This window comes from Bombus bifarius, unplaced genomic scaffold, assembly GCF_011952205.1.
Source record: "Bombus bifarius isolate JDL3187 unplaced genomic scaffold, Bbif_JDL3187 scf7180000007977, whole genome shotgun sequence".
Classification (NCBI taxonomy): domain Eukaryota; kingdom Metazoa; phylum Arthropoda; class Insecta; order Hymenoptera; family Apidae; genus Bombus; species Bombus bifarius.
In genome coordinates, this window is record NW_022884362.1 from 5,417,655 (window position 1) to 5,435,727 (window position 18,073).

At 27.0% G+C, this 18,073-nt stretch overlaps 7 protein-coding genes across 10 annotated transcripts; 4 read left to right on the plus strand and 3 right to left on the minus strand.

Annotated features, from left to right (window-relative positions):
* Nucleotides 1-246: 246 nt before the first annotated feature.
* On the minus strand, nt 247-1,504 carry LOC117204281 (MRG/MORF4L-binding protein). The gene is made up of 4 exons (XM_033441538.1): nt 1,243-1,504; nt 974-1,095; nt 540-897; nt 247-473 (listed from the first exon to the last, which is right to left on the minus strand). Exons 1-4 carry the CDS (start codon nt 1,346-1,348, stop codon nt 319-321), a joined length of 741 nt encoding a protein of 246 aa, XP_033297429.1. The 5' UTR covers nt 1,349-1,504; the 3' UTR covers nt 247-318.
* A 97-nt stretch (nt 1,505-1,601) lies between these two features.
* LOC117204282 (coiled-coil domain-containing protein 115-like) lies at nt 1,602-2,458 on the plus strand. Its single transcript, XM_033441539.1, has 2 exons — nt 1,602-1,626; nt 1,716-2,458. Exon 2 carries the CDS (start codon nt 1,790-1,792, stop codon nt 2,291-2,293), a length of 504 nt encoding a protein of 167 aa, XP_033297430.1. The 5' UTR covers nt 1,602-1,626; nt 1,716-1,789; the 3' UTR covers nt 2,294-2,458.
* A 130-nt stretch (nt 2,459-2,588) lies between these two features.
* On the plus strand, nt 2,589-6,491 carry LOC117204267 (DNA replication licensing factor Mcm2). Its single transcript, XM_033441520.1, has 15 exons — nt 2,589-2,690; nt 2,835-3,007; nt 3,087-3,250; nt 3,330-3,412; nt 3,492-3,674; nt 3,749-3,960; nt 4,036-4,228; nt 4,309-4,512; nt 4,583-4,814; nt 4,895-5,145; nt 5,200-5,364; nt 5,455-5,754; nt 5,826-6,008; nt 6,093-6,248; nt 6,318-6,491. The coding sequence occupies exons 1-15, from the start codon at nt 2,688-2,690 to the stop codon at nt 6,444-6,446; spliced, it is 2,631 nt and encodes an 876-aa protein (XP_033297411.1). The 5' UTR covers nt 2,589-2,687; the 3' UTR covers nt 6,447-6,491.
* A 247-nt stretch (nt 6,492-6,738) lies between these two features.
* On the minus strand, nt 6,739-8,235 carry LOC117204283 (zinc finger CCHC domain-containing protein 10-like). Of its 3 annotated transcripts, none has more exons than XM_033441542.1 (3): nt 8,112-8,235; nt 7,305-7,454; nt 6,739-7,219 (listed from the first exon to the last, which is right to left on the minus strand). In XM_033441542.1, exons 1-3 carry the CDS (start codon nt 8,126-8,128, stop codon nt 6,934-6,936), a joined length of 453 nt encoding a protein of 150 aa, XP_033297433.1. In that variant the 5' UTR covers nt 8,129-8,235; the 3' UTR covers nt 6,739-6,933. The 3 variants fall into 3 exon arrangements, with proteins under 3 accessions (XP_033297433.1, XP_033297434.1, XP_033297431.1); XM_033441543.1 differs by lacking the exon at nt 8,112-8,235 and adding an exon at nt 7,605-7,817 and having other exon boundaries at nt 7,305-7,435; XM_033441540.1 differs by lacking the exon at nt 8,112-8,235 and adding an exon at nt 7,605-7,797 and having other exon boundaries at nt 6,925-7,219.
* On the plus strand, nt 7,955-9,218 carry LOC117204279. The gene is made up of 4 exons (XM_033441537.1): nt 7,955-8,279; nt 8,373-8,710; nt 8,794-8,971; nt 9,040-9,218. Exons 1-4 carry the CDS (start codon nt 8,094-8,096, stop codon nt 9,127-9,129), a joined length of 792 nt encoding a protein of 263 aa, XP_033297428.1. The 5' UTR covers nt 7,955-8,093; the 3' UTR covers nt 9,130-9,218.
* Nucleotides 9,219-11,709: 2,491 nt separating this feature from the next.
* On the minus strand, nt 11,710-14,069 carry LOC117204272 (leucine-rich repeat protein soc-2 homolog). The gene has a single exon (XM_033441526.1). The coding sequence runs from the start codon at nt 13,938-13,940 to the stop codon at nt 12,108-12,110; it is 1,833 nt and encodes a 610-aa protein (XP_033297417.1). The 5' UTR covers nt 13,941-14,069; the 3' UTR covers nt 11,710-12,107.
* An 18-nt stretch (nt 14,070-14,087) lies between these two features.
* LOC117204270 (protein zwilch homolog) lies at nt 14,088-17,921 on the plus strand. 2 transcript variants are annotated; one of them, XM_033441525.1, is made up of 12 exons: nt 14,088-14,592; nt 14,665-14,716; nt 14,779-14,914; nt 14,995-15,229; nt 15,299-15,460; nt 15,526-15,699; nt 15,783-15,987; nt 16,065-16,144; nt 16,277-16,515; nt 16,947-17,171; nt 17,318-17,430; nt 17,506-17,921. In XM_033441525.1, exons 1-12 carry the CDS (start codon nt 14,464-14,466, stop codon nt 17,574-17,576), a joined length of 1,821 nt encoding a protein of 606 aa, XP_033297416.1. In that variant the 5' UTR covers nt 14,088-14,463; the 3' UTR covers nt 17,577-17,921. The 2 variants fall into 2 exon arrangements, with proteins under 2 accessions (XP_033297416.1, XP_033297415.1); XM_033441524.1 differs by having other exon boundaries at nt 17,318-17,921.
* Nucleotides 17,922-18,073: the final 152 nt, after the last annotated feature.

The window sequence follows — 18,073 nt, forward strand, 5'->3', positions numbered from 1 at the left end:
TGTGATGTTGCAAACAGCAAGTTACTTAATAAATTGTATTAGTTCTAATTAATATGCTCATGTCTTTTATGAAAAAATTATATGTACATAAGTTTTCATACATTTAATGCTTTCTTCTTTCTTATTCATTACAGAATATGTCGTATTTACAGTGATTTAGTTTACATTCTTATAAAATTGGATTTCCAGATAGTTTTTCATATGAGACCTAATGCAATTCATGTATAGAAAAATACATGATTCACATTTTCTTCATACATTAAAATGCAACATTTATACACAATATAAGGTACAAGTAAAACAATTTTATACAAATTGTTATATCCTTCTTCGTTTTGGTGGAGGTGTATCACGTGGACTGGAAGATGCTTTAGATGTACTATCCATACTTTGCCTAGTTGGTCGTTTTGGACCTCTTTTCAAACTTTCACGACCAGAATCAGAATCCTTACGTTCCTTTTTGCCATTTGAAGCTAAAAAAAGAAATTATGTAATCTTTTAAATGCACTTAAAAATATTGAAGACAAATATACATATACCTGTTTCATCAAGATCATCTTTCCCCTTTGATCTGCCCTTAGAAGATTTGTATTCCTTCCTAACATCTTTTATTTCTCTAAGCTTATCCTTTTTTAATTCTATATCTTTAACATATTTTTTAAATTCTTCTTTTTTTTTATCAATGTCTTTACTTCCTTTAAGGTCGCGAAGAACAGTTTCTTTTTTCATAGGATCTTTAATTTCTTTATCTTTCTTCAGCTCCTTAAATTTTTCCCTTTGTTCTTTCAACTTTAATTCTGGTTCCTCTCTTTTTCGAGATTTAAGAGGTCCCAAAAACTCTTCTGGTAAAGAGAAATCTATCTCTTGACTAGGAAATGGTAAATCCTCCATATCATCCTAGGATATTTTGAGTACATTATCAACATTATTTTAAGCGATTATAAGTCATTTTTTAAAACATAATAGTAAGTACCAGAGCCATTAGATCATACATTGATTCCAAATGTTCCCAAATTGTTTTTAATGATAAATCCTTGTGAATAGCAACACGAAATTTTTCCCATATGCAGACCATATGAAAATATTTATTAATACCTTAATAGGCAAATATTTAATAAAATCTTAGTAGCTAGCTATATCTCTTGCATAAACTTATATATATTACATAAAATTATGAATACTATTTTTGTTAACAACGTAAATATAACCTAGGTAGCGTCATTGTGCGAATTGAAATCTTACCAACAGGTTTATGTCCATTCATAGCAAAGAATAATTGAATTTCATTTTCAACATTCCATTCTATTTCATCAGCAAAAGTGTCTGTTTGTTTCTCTTTAACTGCCATTGTTAATTTTCATAAAATTACAGTATGTTTCAATTTTATAACGCTCACATTCTTTAATAACAATGGTGGTGCAAGCAGTGCAGCCAAATGCTACAACCTTGTAGCTTTAGAACATTGTGTACTATATTGTTGTTTTAAAAATTTAATATATATGAATCATAATCACATATAAAATTATCGAAATAATAAATTTTATAAAGTTATGAACAATTACTTATGAAAAAAATATCAATTTGTTATCAAGTTATCAGCTATAAAAGAAATAATTTTCATACTTGGTATGTATTAAATAAAAAAATGTATGAACATTACATTATACATTATAATATACATAAATAAGCATTATATTTTTATTTATATATTTCAGGTACTATTCCACAGTATTATTCATTGTAATCAGGTATTACTACTTTGTGTTAATAATATTTGATAATACACAATATGCATGAAAGCATAGATGACATATGTAAAGCTATTGATGAAAATTTATTGCGTAATTTGGAGTTAATGCAAGAAAAGATTGATATTGATGTCCAAATGGAGAAAATATTACGTGATGGTTACATTGAATTAGCTAAGGCTAAATACATACGAGGCAAAGAAAGTATAAGCGTTTTGCAGGTTCCTGTTGACAATGAGAGAGTAGTCACACTATTTGAATTGGAGACAAAGTTGACTGAGGAAACTGGCAAAATAGTTCCAAATTTTGACATAAGCTTAAAGAGATTGGATAAAAGTGAAGACGAGATTCAAGATCCTATAAAATGGTTTGGAGTATTGGTCCCACAGAGTTTGCGAATTGCACAAAAACGTTTTCAAGAATCTCTTTATCTTATTGTGAGAGCAGCAAATATACAAGCAGAAATTGCTTCTGTAGTAGATAAATTACAATCTTTATATTTTTTAAAACATACTTCTTGTTCAACAAATAACACTAAAATATAAAAATTTCATAAGTTTTGTCATTTTGTCTTGTTATATTATCTTATTAGCTATTTTTTTACAAAAAAATTGTTATGTTTGTAATTGTAAATATTTCTTTGTATGATTAAAATTTATATCAAAACAATTGTAATTAATAAAAAACATGTGATAAAGTCTGCTACCCAATACGATTTAAAAATTTCATTTATTACCTACGCAGAACTTTTACTATTGGTTCATCATAGTTATTTGTGAAGAATTGTTGGCATGACAAAACAGTATCCCTAAAGGAGATTCCCGCCAACTCCTACCTTTTGGTTTGAGTCTTGGAACCAAAGTGATACTTCAAATCTACGTTACATTTTTATTCAAAAATTTATTTAACTGTTATCCCGATTCTTTTAATACAAGCGTAATGGTAAGATATTAGGAATAAAAAGCCTGTAAAAATAATTAAATTCCTTTCTAATATATTTTTTTCATTGTATCCTATTACTTTTGGTATCATTTTCCTAAATCTTCGAATTCATTTATTTTTTATTCTGTTTTATATATTTTTTAGGATTCTAGTAGCCCAGCACGCTCTGATAGACATACAGAGGCAATGACATCTCCTGCACCAGAAATAGATGAACCATTTGAAGATGAAGCAGATTTACTTGGTAATGACAATGATGTTAATCAGGAAGAAGAAGAAGAAGAAGGAGAAGAATTATTTGGAGATAATATGGAAGCGTAAGGTTTTTTTCATTTTTTCATATACTAGACAAGATATATGTGACATTGGATTTTGGACGATATATTTTTATTTCAGTGATTATCGTCCAATGCCAGCATTAGATAGATATGATCCAGATGTAGTGGATGATGAAGAGTACTCAGAAATGTCTCAAGGAGAACGTGCAGTTGCTGAAGCCATTATGCTTAAAAGAGACAGAGCTGCAGGAATTATCAGAGATGATAGATATTTACTTTATGGTATATTTTAGTGTTGTAATAATATAATTAATATATACTTTGCAAATGTATCATACAACATAGATTTTAAATATTCAAGATGAGAGTGATGAAGAAGAAACACATGCCCGTAAAAGGCGTATGGCTGAAAAAGCAGCAGTAGGTGACATAGAAGACACAGAGGTAAGTATTTTGTTTGCTTTTTGTTCTATTGCACAATTTATTTTATTATGTTATATAACTATGTTTATTTTCATTCTAGATGATTGAATCTATTGAGAATTTGGAAGATACAAAAGGTCATTCAGTTAAAGAGTGGGTGTCTATGTTAGGACCAAAAACTGAAATCTCCAATCGTTTTAAAAGCTTTCTTCGTACACATACTAATTCAAAAGGACAATATATGTACAAAGAACGAATTCGTCACATGTGCGAGAGTAATCAAGTAATATTTTTGTGTTATTAATTGTAATAATGCTCATATAAGACATAAAAGATATTTACATTATTTTTTAATAGTCTAGCTTTGTTGTGGAGTTTCCTATCCTTGCTAGTAAAGAACATGTTTTGGCTTATTTTTTGCCAGAAGCTCCATTTCAAATGTTAGAAATATTTGATGAAGTTGCAAAGGAACTAGTACTAAATATATTTCCCAGTTATGAAAGAGTTACTGGTGAAATTCATGTCAGAATATCAGAACTGCCATTAATAGAAGAAATTCGTACATTTAGGTAAAACGTAATTATATATCAACAAAAATGTTTTGCTCTTCAAAAATATAACATAATATTTATGGTGAAAATTAGGAAATTACATTTGAACCAATTAGTACGTACTCTAGGAGTTGTTACTGCAACCACAGGAGTACTACCACAATTGTCTGTTGTAAAATACGACTGTACAAAGTGTGGATATGTACTTGGTCCTTTTGTACAGCATCAAAACACTGAAGTTAAACCTGGCTCGTGCCCTGAATGTCAAAGCATTGGACCTTTTATGGTAAGTTCAAATATTAAATATAATCTTATTTATATATAAACAATATATTCATTCTATAAATATAGTAATACTAATTACAGATTAACATGGAACAAACAATATACAGAAACTATCAAAAAATTACAATTCAAGAATCGCCAGGCAAAATTCCTGCAGGGAGAATACCCAGAAGCAAAGAATGTATTCTTCTATCAGATCTCTGCGATCGCTGTAAACCCGGAGACGAAGTAGACGTTACCGCTATTTATACGAATAATTATGATGGTTCCTTGAACACAGAACAGGTAAGAGATATTTGCGTATGATTATTTAAAAATTTTATATTAATTAATTACTATTAATTTTGTATTTAAGGGTTTTCCTGTATTTGCAACGGTCCTTCTTGCTAATCATTTACAAGTAAAAGATTCAAAAGAAATTGTAGAATCCTTAACCGAAGAAGATATTTCTAGTATCATTAATTTAAGTAAAGATCATCGAATTTTGGATCGCATTGTCGCAAGTATTGCGCCTTCAATCTATGGTCACGAATATATAAAAAGAGCTTTAGCTTTAGCAATATTTGGAGGCGAATCAAAAAATCCTGGTATTTTCATTTCTAACATCATTTTGGATGTATTTGAAGAGTATTCAAGACTATTCAATAAAAGTCTTACATTTACACAGGTAACAAGCATAAAGTAAGAGGAGATATTAATGTGTTATTATGTGGAGATCCAGGAACAGCTAAATCTCAATTTTTGAAGTATGTTGAAAAAATTGCACCAAGATCAGTATTTGCAACAGGTCAAGGAGCTTCAGCTGTGGGATTGACTGCTTTTGTAAGAAGGTCGCCAACTACTCGAGAATGGACATTAGAAGCTGGTGCCTTAGTCCTTGCCGACAATGGAATCTGTCTTATTGATGAATTCGATAAGGTACATTTTATATGAAATGCTTGTGATAAAATATAATTATTATTGTATTTCTAGATGAATGATCAAGATAGAACATCTATTCACGAAGCTATGGAACAACAAAGTATTTCTATTTCAAAAGTGGGAATTGTTACATCACTTAATGCTAGATGTTCAGTAATAGCTGCATCCAATCCCATTGGAGGCAGATATGATGCTAGTATGACATTTTCAGAAAATGTAAGATATAATATAAGATGAGGAAGTACATTTTTATTTTATGTTATGTATTATATATCATAAGTTATATTTATATAATTTTTTATATAGGTGGATTTATCAGAACCGATTTTGTCTCGTTTTGATATTCTTTGTGTAGTAAAAGATGAAATAGATCCTATGCAAGACCGGCATTTGGCTAAATTTGTTGTGAATTCTCATATCAGACATCATCCGTCAAATACAGGAAAAGTAACATCAACACAAGAAAAGACAAATGATATATCTATTCCACAAGATCTTTTAAAAAAATACATAGTTTATGTGCGACAAAACATTCATCCTAAATTAACAAACATTGATCAAGATAAGGTAGCAAAATTATACAGCCAATTAAGACAAGAAAGTTTGGTAAGTTAAAAACATTCATAAATTTTTACAAAAATTTTCAAAGTATAATAATATAAACTTCATCCTAATAGGCCACTGGAAGTTTGCCAATTACCGTACGACATATAGAAAGTATTATACGTATGGCTGAAGCAAGTGCTAAAATGCATTTACGTGATCATGTTCAAGAAGGTGATATTAATCTCGCTATCAGAATGATGCTTGATAGTTTTGTTGATACACAGAAATATTCGGTAATGAAAAGTATGCGCCAGGTATGATCGTGAATATGATTATGAATACATATGTGTACACAATGATTTTATTGAAACTATAATAAATGTTCTATTATTTTCTAGACATTTCAGAAATATCTGTCATATAACAAAGATCACAGTGAACTTCTGTATTATATACTTAGGCAGCTTACATTAGATACTTTAGCGTTTCAAAAAGCGATACACGGAAATCGTATTACAACGATTGAAGTTTCAGAAAAAGACTTATTGGATCGGGTATGGATTATTTCATTTCTTCTCCTATAAATCCACAAACCTCGTACTAAAATCGTTATTTTATTTTAGGCTAGACAAATTGATATATGCAATCTTCATCCATTCTACGAAAGTGAAATTTTCAAATCAAATAATTTCCTTTATGATGCAAAGAGAAAAGTAATAATACAAACACTTCCTGAAGGAATTGATGACTAATGAAACACAAAAATTGTCAGAATAAAATCATAATTTTATTTACAACATGATAATATTTGTTATATAAACATAAACTTTTAGAGTGAATTATATTTTGATGTAATAGTTCAATAAAAAATTATTTTGTTTTAAATTTCTTAACATTTATATTTCGCGCTTTTGATCTTATAATAAATATTTCTTAATTTATGAAAAAGTCATTAGTACAAAATTATGATCTTTTTTACTTACAAATATCTGATGTAATTAGGAGGGTATTGGTATCATAATATAAATAATAAAATTCTATTACAAGCCGCAATATATAAATTATTATTTAAAATATATGTTACATATAAGTACTTTAGATATCTCAATTTTGTACAATGAAATTATTGTACATACATTTATTATATTTGAATCACCAAAGAAAAAGGGAGTACTTCATAAATATTTAAAAAATGAATATATTTATCATAAGGTTTTTTTATTTTTTATCTAAAATTTTTTATTTAGAATGTCTTTTTGAAAATAGAAAATTGTTAGAATGATTGCTATTTTTACTACTGCTACTATTGCTGCTGCTACTACTACTGCTGCTGCTACCGCTGCTACTGGAAACGCTATCACTAGAATCTGATTCACTGTCCGAAGATGAACTACTACTGCTGCTATCGTTACTACTACTGGAACTACTGCTATCAGCACTAGAATTTGTATTACTAGAACTATTAGGTTCTTCTTTCATTTTTTTTTGCAAACGACTTTTCTTCACTTCTTTTTTCTGCTCTTCACTGTAAATATGACATACGATTCTCATTAGCACTACGATTTTTTGTCTTGAAACTTAATAATTTAATCATGTTTTTACAAATTTACCCATTAGATTCTTGCTGCTTCTGTAAGGCTCTCTTCAATTGCGATGTACGTGAAGATCTATGTAAATATTTTCGTTTTCCCTTACATTCATAACTCCAATGTCCCATTTCCAGACATTTTTGGCATCGTACCTTTTGTGGGCAAGAATTACTGTAAATGTTATAAAGTGGTTTAAATCAATTCTAATTACATACTATTATGCATCCATTATTCTTTCATTATAACATTTTCATGAGAAACATATTACTAAAATAATTGAGGAGTAAAGAAATCATAAAAATATTTTAATTTTATACTAACTTTTTCTTTAACACTTTCAAGCCGCTGGAACTCATATTATATTTATATTCATACTTTGTTATATTTAATCCATTAATAACTTATATTCGATGACCAATACAATTTTTAACGAAGTTTGTTTACATGCAAAATAGGTTACTTTACTGAATAAGCTTCCAACACGCCATAACACAAAATGTAATTGCTTTTGGTAGGTTATTTGGAAATGTTTTAACGGAAATTACCAATCACGAGTCATATCTAGTAAGTATCATAAAGTGAAAAAAAAATATATAAAAATTTTAATTTTATATATTTAATATTAGTCAGTGGCTTCTTATAAATTTAATAAATAAATTATAGTAAGCAAGTATTTTGAAATATATCTTTTAAGAGAAATAATATTCTTAATCGATGGTTGTAAATCCTTAGAAGAATATGGACAATATTCTAAAGGAAATTATATAAAAAAATTTAATGGCTGTTAATGTATTTGTCTTATGAATTAATATGTATATGTATACATATATATTCATGAAAATCATGATGTCTCCAAATAATGAAAAGCACGATTTACATTTAATGAAATATGTTAATAAGAGTACAGAACTAAAGATTATTAGAGGTACTTTAAATACAAAAACTAATAAGCTACGACTTAAAAAAGAAATACTCAAAGAAAGATATAAAGACTTGGTAAATTATTAATAAATTTAGAACTGTTTGTTAAATATGTATATATACATCATATATCTTCTACATTTATTTTAACATTGTTTTATTTTAAAGGATAATATAAATTGCAAAGTGTGGGTTACAGAAGATGAATTTTGTAACGAAATTTGGAATTTTTCTTTAAGGCATAATTTTAATTCTATTTTTAATCAAAATTCTCATATTACAAAAGTAGATGAACTTCACAAATGTAAATATAACACTGTGATTGGTGAAAATTTAAACAAAGTTGATATGTGTAATAAAGTATTAAAATTAAAAAATGAAATTGATATTACCAATAAGGAAATAATACTCATTCGTAACAAAAATACAGAAACCGATTTAAAATATTGTGAATCTACTTTAGATGATCTAAAATCTTTTTCGGAAGAGATATTACAACTTATAAGGTATTATTATTAATATTTATAGATATTACTTTTACTATGTTCAATAAAAAGGAGTAACTTATATTGGTGTATATTAATTTTAGATTAATAATTACTTCAGGGAAAAATGTATACAATACAATGATAAATCGGAAATTAAGTACAAGTATGATGGAAGAATTTACGAGTGCAAGAAAATTGTTCCAAAAATCTAATTTTTGCGGTAGTGCTTTAACTGAAAATATTGTTTCTCCATCCAAAATTATTGAAGAATCTAAAGAAGTATATAATATAGTTATTACTTATTATATGAAATTATATTTTTTATTGTATCATATTTAAAATTGCAGTGTCATAACATTAAACATAATGTAAAGTTCGGAAGATTTATTATGAAAACGCGGAGTCTTATTTCTCTTAAATATGAAAAAAAAATGTAAGAAATTCAGGATGAGAGAAACGAATTAACGTATTCGTAGAAGTACTTCATTTCGTAAAAATAATGTACTGTAATTTCAATATTGCGGAAGTCACTAATATATATAATAAAGTATTTTATAAGTTAATTTCAGTATTAAACAATAATTTGAATAAAATCAGAGTCCCAAAATGTTTATGTTATATTTATATATTTAGAAATATACAGCATCCTATATATTCATATACATTGAATTACATTAATATCATTTTAAAATTATATATACGTAATGTCGCACTTGATAGACTATTCAACAAGATTATAATTTGAGAAGTAATTTATTTCATTTTCATACAAATTTAATCATTTTTCGATCATACTATAGTATTACTTATGTATTTTAAAACTGTTGAACAGTTTATCACAACAATTTGTATTATAGCACTCTTTTTGGCAACTCTTAGATATACTCTGATACTCATTTAATATTTCACTGTGTGTTAAACATACACAAGTATATACTGTTAAAGGAAAATGATATTTCAATTGCAACATTTTATATTTTTTTAGTAAGGAAGATGAATGAATATATTTTGTAAATTATATATACAACTATTATTGTTTATAACACAAAGATAAGCAATTTGACATGAAATTTATAAATTGACATTAATATTTAATTAAATTCAATTAATTTGAAAGTTATTAATAGCACAAAACTTATTATTGATATAATCTATAAAATTTGTCATTGCATAAAGAAAAAACTTTTAACATGAAGTTAGGTAAAGTCTTATTTATACAGTATTATTATCGGTCTTTATTTTATGGACAAGTTGTAGAAGTTTGAAAGACAAAGTTTAATGCAAATACATTACATTATATTATAGTTGAAACATAACTAGTGTAGAAAAATTGTGTAAATAGACACATAACAAATCATACATTTATGTCAACGAGTAGTTACAGAATAGGCATACTTTTTCTTAATTATAATTAAAAGTTTGCTAAGTTCCATTTTATGTTTCATATGTTTCATGTTTCCATAATTCCCAAAATTAATAATTTTACATTTTCATTTACAAAATATTATAACTTAAAAAAATTGAAGTAGAATCTATGAATACTACTTACATCATACACAACAATGTTTCAATACCTATAATCTTTGTTTACTAACAAGCATATAGTCAATGTTTTCGATATATTGAAATAACACTAACTAAAGAATAAAAAATATCTGTTTGCTATATATATAACTTACAATATATTAATATAATATTATTTTGAGTTATACAATTAATACAAGTAAAATTGTGCTAATTATTTAATTTCTTATTGCACAGCCATTACATAGTAAAATGGATTATAAATCAAATTTTTATGATTGCATTTATTAGTTTCTAAGAAAAACAGGTAGTATCAGGTGTATGAGTGTAAGAATCTGTAACATGTTTTAAAAATCAATATATTGTTGGCTATAAATAAAATCCAATCAACTGTTACAGTTATGAATCCAATATAAAACATACATATATACATATACATATAAGTTTGTATACAATTGACCATATTCAATAATGGGATCAATTATGATATAATTATTTGTAATTAATATTGGCATTATATTTCAGTGCAGAAAAAATACGAAAATTTTACTAATAATAAAAATACTTGCCTTTTTAAATGACATCAGAAGCACATATGGAACTTAGCAAAAAATGATCTTATAATAATATAAAATTAAAACTAGATAATAGTATGCTTGTTTGGCAGCTCCTTCATCTGATGAGAGCATACTAATGACTCAATTAAAAATCATAATTGCACTAATTATTACAGTTAATTAATTTAAAATGTCACAATTTTTAACTTTTCTGTAAACATATACAAGTATAAGTCAATGTATATTATAATTGCCACTGAATATTGCAACTTATTTAACAAATGTGAAAAAAATATTTTTTTATAATTATTTAGAATATTTAAATATAAGATTGTTTACATTTAGTCTTAGAAATAAAAAAATAATACGTTATTCATTATAGTATGCTAAGTGATATATAAATAGATTTTTTTGCCTTTTGGAAGAGTGTTTTCTTATGAAACCTCTCAGAACTGAAGCTCTTGCGGTATAACATAAAATAACTAACACAATATCTACTTTCACGCTATAATACAAGGTAAACTTATCATTAAAAATAATTTTAATTCTTTCGTCAAAATATCTTGTTTGTATGGCAATGGATAGCAGTAACTGAAATATAAAATCATTGATGCCGATTCTTAATTGTATTTCTTCAATTGAATAATATTATCTCACTCGATTGTAGCATACTATATAGTAAATCCTGAAAATAATAATTATGTCTCCAAAAATGATATTCATGTACCTGTCTGTAAGAAACTGTGAACTTAATGTATCTTTGAAGTAATGTATCTTAATATATTGCATGCAAATTAAAATACATTATATTTTATAATATTGATAAATAATATACATAAAATAAACAAAATAAATGAATGAAATATGAACTATATATATTAATAAAGTATGAGTACAATTTATGTCATTACTATATCTAAAATATTTCATCATGAATTTATTTTCTTATAGCTTTATTAGCAGTTGTGCATATTTCCAAGTCAGCACCAATTTCATAATTTATTTATATATGTTTCTTTTTTTCATATTGAGAATGTATCGCAGGCATGTGATTAGTTATTATTCATGTTATGAGAATACAAATATATGCACATTTTCATATATTATATATCCATAATTGCAGACATGTGATTAGTTATTATTCATCTTATGAGAATACAAATATATGCACATTTTTCATATATTATATATCCATAATTTATATAATTTTTATTGATGTGAGATCATTACAGTGAGAATGTAGTATTAATAGATATTAGTATCAAATATCATTTGTATCATTCTTATTAAGAATCGACATCTAAATCATATCAGAAATAATTTTTTTAATTTTGTTACATGGATCTATAAGGTCCTTGCATTTTTAAAAACTGAATAACTAAAGAAGGTCCCCCTGCTACTATTTCTGGTGGTATGTGAGAAAGTGGACAATTTTCAATTGACATAATACTGAGATTTGTGCATAAAGCTAATTCAAATGGTAAATTGTGTAAGTTAGCATTATCATTTACATAAAGTGAATCTAAATTTTCTAGTGTACCAATTTCTTCAGGTAAATAATTTAGATTGTTTTCTCCAACACTTAAATATGTTAAATTTGTTAAATGACCAATTGCTCTTGGCAAAGAAGTTACCTGATTAGACTGTAAGATTAGCTTCTGCAAGTCCCTTAGGAAACCAATTTCATTAGGTAAAGATTCAATTTTATTTTCTTCGAGATCTAACACCCTGAGTTTACGCAAGTTCGCTATGCTGGCAGGAATACGTTTTAATAAATTATTAGAAAGTATTAAGACTTCTAAATTTTGAAGGCATTGGATATCATCAGGAATTTTTGTAAGTTGATTTGTACCTAAATTTAATTCAACCATATTGACCCATGTCCCAATATCTAATGGCAAAGCAGTCAATTGATTTTCTTTCATGTTTAACTTTGCAAGGTTCTTTGCTCTAGAAAAAATAGCATATGGTATTTTATCTATTTTGTTATGTTCCAGATTGATGGAATAAACGTTTGTAAACTGAGCTGGTCCTCCTGATGGATATGCAGTAAAAGCATTCCTGGACAATGTGATTGTTGTCAAGTCTGAAAGACTTGCAAGCAGTCCATCTGGTAATTGAGATACTTGGTTTCCTTCTACACTAAATTCATCCATTAATCTACAATTTGCCAAGGACTTTGGAATACTAGTTAATCTATTATATCTAAGTCCTAATCTTGTTAATAAGACTAATCTTCCAATTGTATCTGGAATATCCAAAAGCTCATTGTGTTGCAAATCAAGTGTAGACAACTGGACACAATTCCCAATTTCTTCAGGTAAATGTTCCAAATGATTATGGGAAATATCAAATGTTATCAAATTGACTAATTTACCGATACCAGCAGGAAGTTCTCTGATTTTATTCTCTCTCAGACTTAGCATTGTCAAATTTGTCAAATTGCGTATATTATCACTTACATATCGGACTCGATTGAAGCGTAAAAATAATGTTGTAAGATTCGTCAGTTTATATACGACATCGGGTATTTCGCTCAGTTTGTTGTGCCTTAAATCAAGGACTCTTAAAGACTTCAAATTCTCTAATGTATTTGGTAAACTTGTCAAAGAATTTTCACTCAAAGCTAATGTTTCCAAATTTCCAAGACAACCAATTTCTGGCGGCAACGTAACGAGTTTATTACCGTAGAGATAAAACTCGACTAAATGCGTCAAGTCCCGTACCGTACTAGGTAGATGAGTAATATTCGATTTACTTAAATCCAGCCGCTCTAAACATTCTTCTTTACATCTGGTAAATTCTTTAGAAACATCTAAATCAGCTTGTATCGGTTTCCCTTTCTTTGTAGTTGGCTTCGGTTTATTCGATTCCGGGTGTTTGACAGTTACTGTTTTTTTAGTGTCTGGTCCTGCTATGGACGCGGACGATAATTTTTTTTCTTTCGTTTGCTCTTTATTATCCCGTAGGACATCCACATCCTCAGGCATGTCGCCGGCTGTACAGGTGGTTAAACCACAGCCTTCCAAATATTCAGGAATATCTTGTTCCTTCATGTAAAAGTTCGGAACACTGTCTTCGAGGTCCTCACGGTCCCTCTTCACCTCGGACAAACACACTGTTGAAATGTTACCCACACCTGTCCAATATTTGTTCGACTTTTTCATAACCTAATCACTATACGTAACTATGATTATTTTCTGAGTATCTTCTATTTTTACGACATCATACTCTTTTTCAAGATTTTGTACTTTACAAGTATTGACATATCGATGTCATCCACTGCAAGTAGCGCAAACGCGAAACGGCTGTCCGAGGATTAGACGAACAACGAATACCTGAACACCGTTCCAAAAATCAGCTAAACATTATCTTTCGATATATCATATGTGTTATACATATTTTTCTCAAGTGCATTATGTTCTGAATAATAATTATATTTATAATAGATAGACATCACATATTTAAAATTATTCGAATATCAAGTTTTACAAATTGAAATTTGGGATTTTTGGTATCCAATGTACAATAACACATAGAAATATGGCTTAAATGATATTAAATCATGATGTCTTCTTGGACACAATATTTCAAACGTTTAAAATTGCAATTCAAATATTTTTGCAACGATTTTATAAAATAAAGTTGAATAAACTGTAGTTTAAGTCTGAATTACAAATAATTATCACAATGTTTGAACTTGAATTATTGCGAAAAAAGTTAGATCCTCTTGTAAAAGTAGATAAAATTTGTTTGTCATATGTAAATCGTATTTTTCCCGAGTTCAAAGATATGCCGTATTTTATTCTGTATAAAGAAGTATGTTGCATAATTGTTACCATTTTAGAAAAAGGATTATTTTAGTAAATATATTCTCTGTTATTTTATCAGGCTTCTGAATCTATTAATAATCATTCAGAATGTACCGATATTGATGAAACACGTAAGTTTTTTATACAATAAAATTTTTTTATTCGTGTTATAGAAGCTACTTGATTATTTTAGAATTTGACCTTACTGGATCGCCTTTGAAGTATTCATTTGGAGGAGAAGATGATTTTGAGGATAGCACAATTTTGATAAAGCAAAATTGGTATAAAGAGGAAGAAAAATACCTACCACTAAGTAGAACAGAAGCATGGTAAACTTATAAGAATTGCATAAAAGATATTTCTTGTGGTAAATATAATAAGTAACAGTAACAGCATGATTTTATTTTAGTATTGCATTGAATATATGCATTGAATTTATAAATGATTCTTTTCCACCAATATTTGCACTTTGCGATGGTAAGGATCATAAGAAAAGCAGGTTGTTAGGTGCAACAATCGAAGGAGAATGGTTTACCACCATAGAAGCTTGTTTTGATGGTATTGAAACTTTTGAAACTGTTAAAAACTCTTCTTCTAAAATGTTTCAGAATCATTTGGAGCTATCAGATGCATCTAAACAAGATGTTAGTATTATCGTCCTTTTTAATAATCTATACATAATATTTATAGCATAATTTTATTCATGTATGTAGATTGCTGTCTCTGCATTCAGTACTTTTGATTTATTTGGAACAAAAGAGGAAATGATTGACAAACATAATAATATAAAAAGTAATTTCGAAGGGAGTCTAAGTGTAGAAATACATACTTGTAGTTTATCATGTACACCTACAAGAACATCCAAAAATAATTTGGTAACATTAATTAATTATAATGAATTGAACATATTTCTTCTTTAATTAGTTCATGTTTTATTTAGATTGTTCAAGTTACTACAAATTCAAATAATACTCCTTTAAAAGAATTATGGAAACAATTATTATTGTTAAATCAATATTTGTGTATGATAGAAGGTCATACAAAGAATATAGATTCTCATTATAATTCAATTCCCTTGGAATTTCCACATAATTTTATAAATCCATATGAAGAGGTATCCAAAAATTGTTGTATCTGAGATATTTATGTACCATTTCAAAGATTTAATAATGTCATTTTGATGATTATTTAAAATAGGAGCATGATAATATATTGAGCAATTTAAATCTTTTGTTAAATGGAGATTACAGCTTTAGACATTCTAATGATATTGAGAAATACAAAATTAATTTTTCAAATGAAGAAAATTTAGAAAATGATACAAAAATTCATCAATATATTCAGAGTCTTCCATTTAGACACAATTTGGATTTTACAGACTTTTTATGGGAACTATTAATAAGTGAGTATATGTTATCTTTGTAGTAATGTAAAAGTAAATTTGTACCTGTGTATTTAAAATAATATTAATGCTTACAGAGAATTCAAGTTACTTTGAAATGATAAAATGCATTCATATAGTGCTTGATAAAATTCTAGTGAATGATTGTTTGCCACAGGTAATATTAATATTTAAAAAGAAAATTAATTTTATTTTTTGTATTAAATATGATCAAGAAAGGTGTTTGTAATTATGAAATTGATATATATATATATATATATATATATATATATATATATATATATATTAGGTTAATTATACAAATTCAACAAGGTTTGCGAAGATTATTACCAATCCACATCAGGAGAAAGTAATTTCACATTTATTATCAGGTAGTTTACCATTAGAATATGTTATAGACATGGGCTTTGAAAAGCTGTGCAGAGATTATATAAGTATTTTAGCAAATGCAAGATTTGGTGAATTGCATGATATTCAACAAAAATTAAAAAAGATATCTTGTAATGAGTTTACAATTGATACTTATAGGTATGTATAATGAAATTATTTATATTGCATTACATTATATATATTACAATATGTTTTCTCAGAAACCGTAGCAGATATTGACGAATACTTTTTTTTTAAATTACACGAGGACTGATTATTTGAGGAGCAATAGATTTTTCTGATACAACTGTTAAGGTTGCTAGGGAGATAAGGAGAACTCCCTTTATTTTTTAAAAGTGGCATGCCATATTAATATTTGTCCATTTACATACCTCCTATGAAACTAAATAGCATTTACTTGAAGGATTTTGCATTATTCTGCATAATTAAAGAGTTATGACAGAAAAAATCCTCCTGTACCATTGAAATCAAAAAAAGGAATTAGTCAATATCTGTTAAGGTTTCCGAGAAAACAGCTTGAACACTTTATGTAGTCGACCAACACAAATATGTGTTGTATGTGTTTTTAGAAAAAGATTATTATATTTGGTACAAATTCACATATGCTTGGAATTTATATTACTAATACAAGATAATTTAGAATGTTCAAATGATGATTTAAGAATTTTATTTGGTTGTGTATTCAAACAGTATGTCAGTGAAAAATCGCCAATACAAAGTTGCGATTTACATCAAAACAAAATTTATACTTTAAAAACTCCCCTTCCCATCTCAGCAGTGCATCATTTACATGAGTAAGTTTAGTAATAATTTAGTAAATTATATCGTTTTCATATAACGAATTTAATATATATTTATATTAATATAATAATACATATTACAAATTTAAATTTATATAAATATAAATTTCATATAAATATATATTATATGTTGCTTCCAGAATTCCAAGTGTGAGAAGAATTTCACTTTCATCTCAGTCTAAATTGAGAAAACTAAAGACAATTAAATACTGTAGTCAGTTACCGATTTTTCCAACAAGTATATATCCATTAGGTAAAATTCTTATAAATAATATAATATTTAAGATAATACTTACATGCATAAAATTGTTCCTAACATTTTTTTTAGACGATTCAAGTACAATAGGTGAAGGATATTATGTGCTCAAAACAATGTTTTCATCTAATAAAATTAAATAAAATAATGATTTCAACATACTTTGACAAAATAAAACAAGCAAGATTCAGAACTTTATTTGGTCAGGTATTAAAAGTAATCCGATTATATTGCGAGGTAATTATATGTTTAATTTATAATTAATAAAATAAAAGTTATAAAAGCATTTTTCAAATACATTAAATGTATTCAGTGTATAAATATAACTAGATTTATGAGTGTTTGTACTCTCAGTCATTGATAATGTACACTCCAATTTACTATTAGACAATACTTTCACTGACCTAAACCTTGTTAAATATATATATATTTATATATATAGTATGAATTATACTTTTAATTCAAACTACTCTTCAATGTACAAATATATATGCAAAGTATGTTATATTCGTTAAAATATCTGGTCAAATTTTTTATGAACTTTATAGCCATCATTAAAAAGATATATACTGTTACATACAATGTAAGTCCTCTATATTATAGAAATAGACCGTTTTATGCTTTGAATCCATTTAACATA

What these genes read in the sequence shown, in the direction of transcription:
- LOC117204272 (XM_033441526.1), bottom strand. Translation starts at nt 13,940, where the DNA reads ATGAAAAAGTCGAACAAATATTGGACAGGTGTGGGTAACATTTCAACA.
- LOC117204279 (XM_033441537.1), top strand. Translation starts at nt 8,094, where the DNA reads ATGTATATGTATACATATATATTCATGAAAATCATGATGTCTCCAAAT. An exon ending in AAGAAAGATATAAAGACTTG is followed by an intron (nt 8,280 to 8,372) that starts GTAAATTATTAA and finishes TTTATTTTAAAG; the next exon opens with GATAATATAAATTGCAAAGT. An exon ending in TTATTGAAGAATCTAAAGAA is followed by an intron (nt 8,972 to 9,039) that starts GTATATAATATA and finishes TTAAAATTGCAG; the next exon opens with TGTCATAACATTAAACATAA.
- LOC117204282 (XM_033441539.1), top strand. Translation starts at nt 1,790, where the DNA reads ATGCATGAAAGCATAGATGACATATGTAAAGCTATTGATGAAAATTTA.
- LOC117204283 (XM_033441540.1), bottom strand. Translation starts at nt 7,639, where the DNA reads ATGAGTTCCAGCGGCTTGAAAGTGTTAAAGAAAAA. An exon ending in TTGAAAGTGTTAAAGAAAAA is followed by an intron (nt 7,455 to 7,604) that starts GTTAGTATAAAA and finishes TAACATTTACAG; the next exon opens with TAATTCTTGCCCACAAAAGG. An exon ending in AAGCAGCAAGAATCTAATGG is followed by an intron (nt 7,220 to 7,304) that starts GTAAATTTGTAA and finishes TCATATTTACAG; the next exon opens with TGAAGAGCAGAAAAAAGAAG.
- LOC117204270 (XM_033441524.1), top strand. Translation starts at nt 14,464, where the DNA reads ATGTTTGAACTTGAATTATTGCGAAAAAAGTTAGATCCTCTTGTAAAA. An exon ending in GAACATCCAAAAATAATTTG is followed by an intron (nt 15,461 to 15,525) that starts GTAACATTAATT and finishes TGTTTTATTTAG; the next exon opens with ATTGTTCAAGTTACTACAAA. An exon ending in TGAATGATTGTTTGCCACAG is followed by an intron (nt 16,145 to 16,276) that starts GTAATATTAATA and finishes TATATATATTAG; the next exon opens with GTTAATTATACAAATTCAAC.
- LOC117204267 (XM_033441520.1), top strand. An exon ending in GAAGAAATTCGTACATTTAG is followed by an intron (nt 3,961 to 4,035) that starts GTAAAACGTAAT and finishes GGTGAAAATTAG; the next exon opens with GAAATTACATTTGAACCAAT. An exon ending in GTTCCTTGAACACAGAACAG is followed by an intron (nt 4,513 to 4,582) that starts GTAAGAGATATT and finishes TTTGTATTTAAG; the next exon opens with GGTTTTCCTGTATTTGCAAC.
- LOC117204281 (XM_033441538.1), bottom strand. Translation starts at nt 1,348, where the DNA reads ATGGCAGTTAAAGAGAAACAAACAGACACTTTTGCTGATGAAATAGAA. An exon ending in GAATGGACATAAACCTGTTG is followed by an intron (nt 1,096 to 1,242) that starts GTAAGATTTCAA and finishes TTGCCTATTAAG; the next exon opens with GTATTAATAAATATTTTCAT. An exon ending in TGTATGATCTAATGGCTCTG is followed by an intron (nt 898 to 973) that starts GTACTTACTATT and finishes AAAATATCCTAG; the next exon opens with GATGATATGGAGGATTTACC.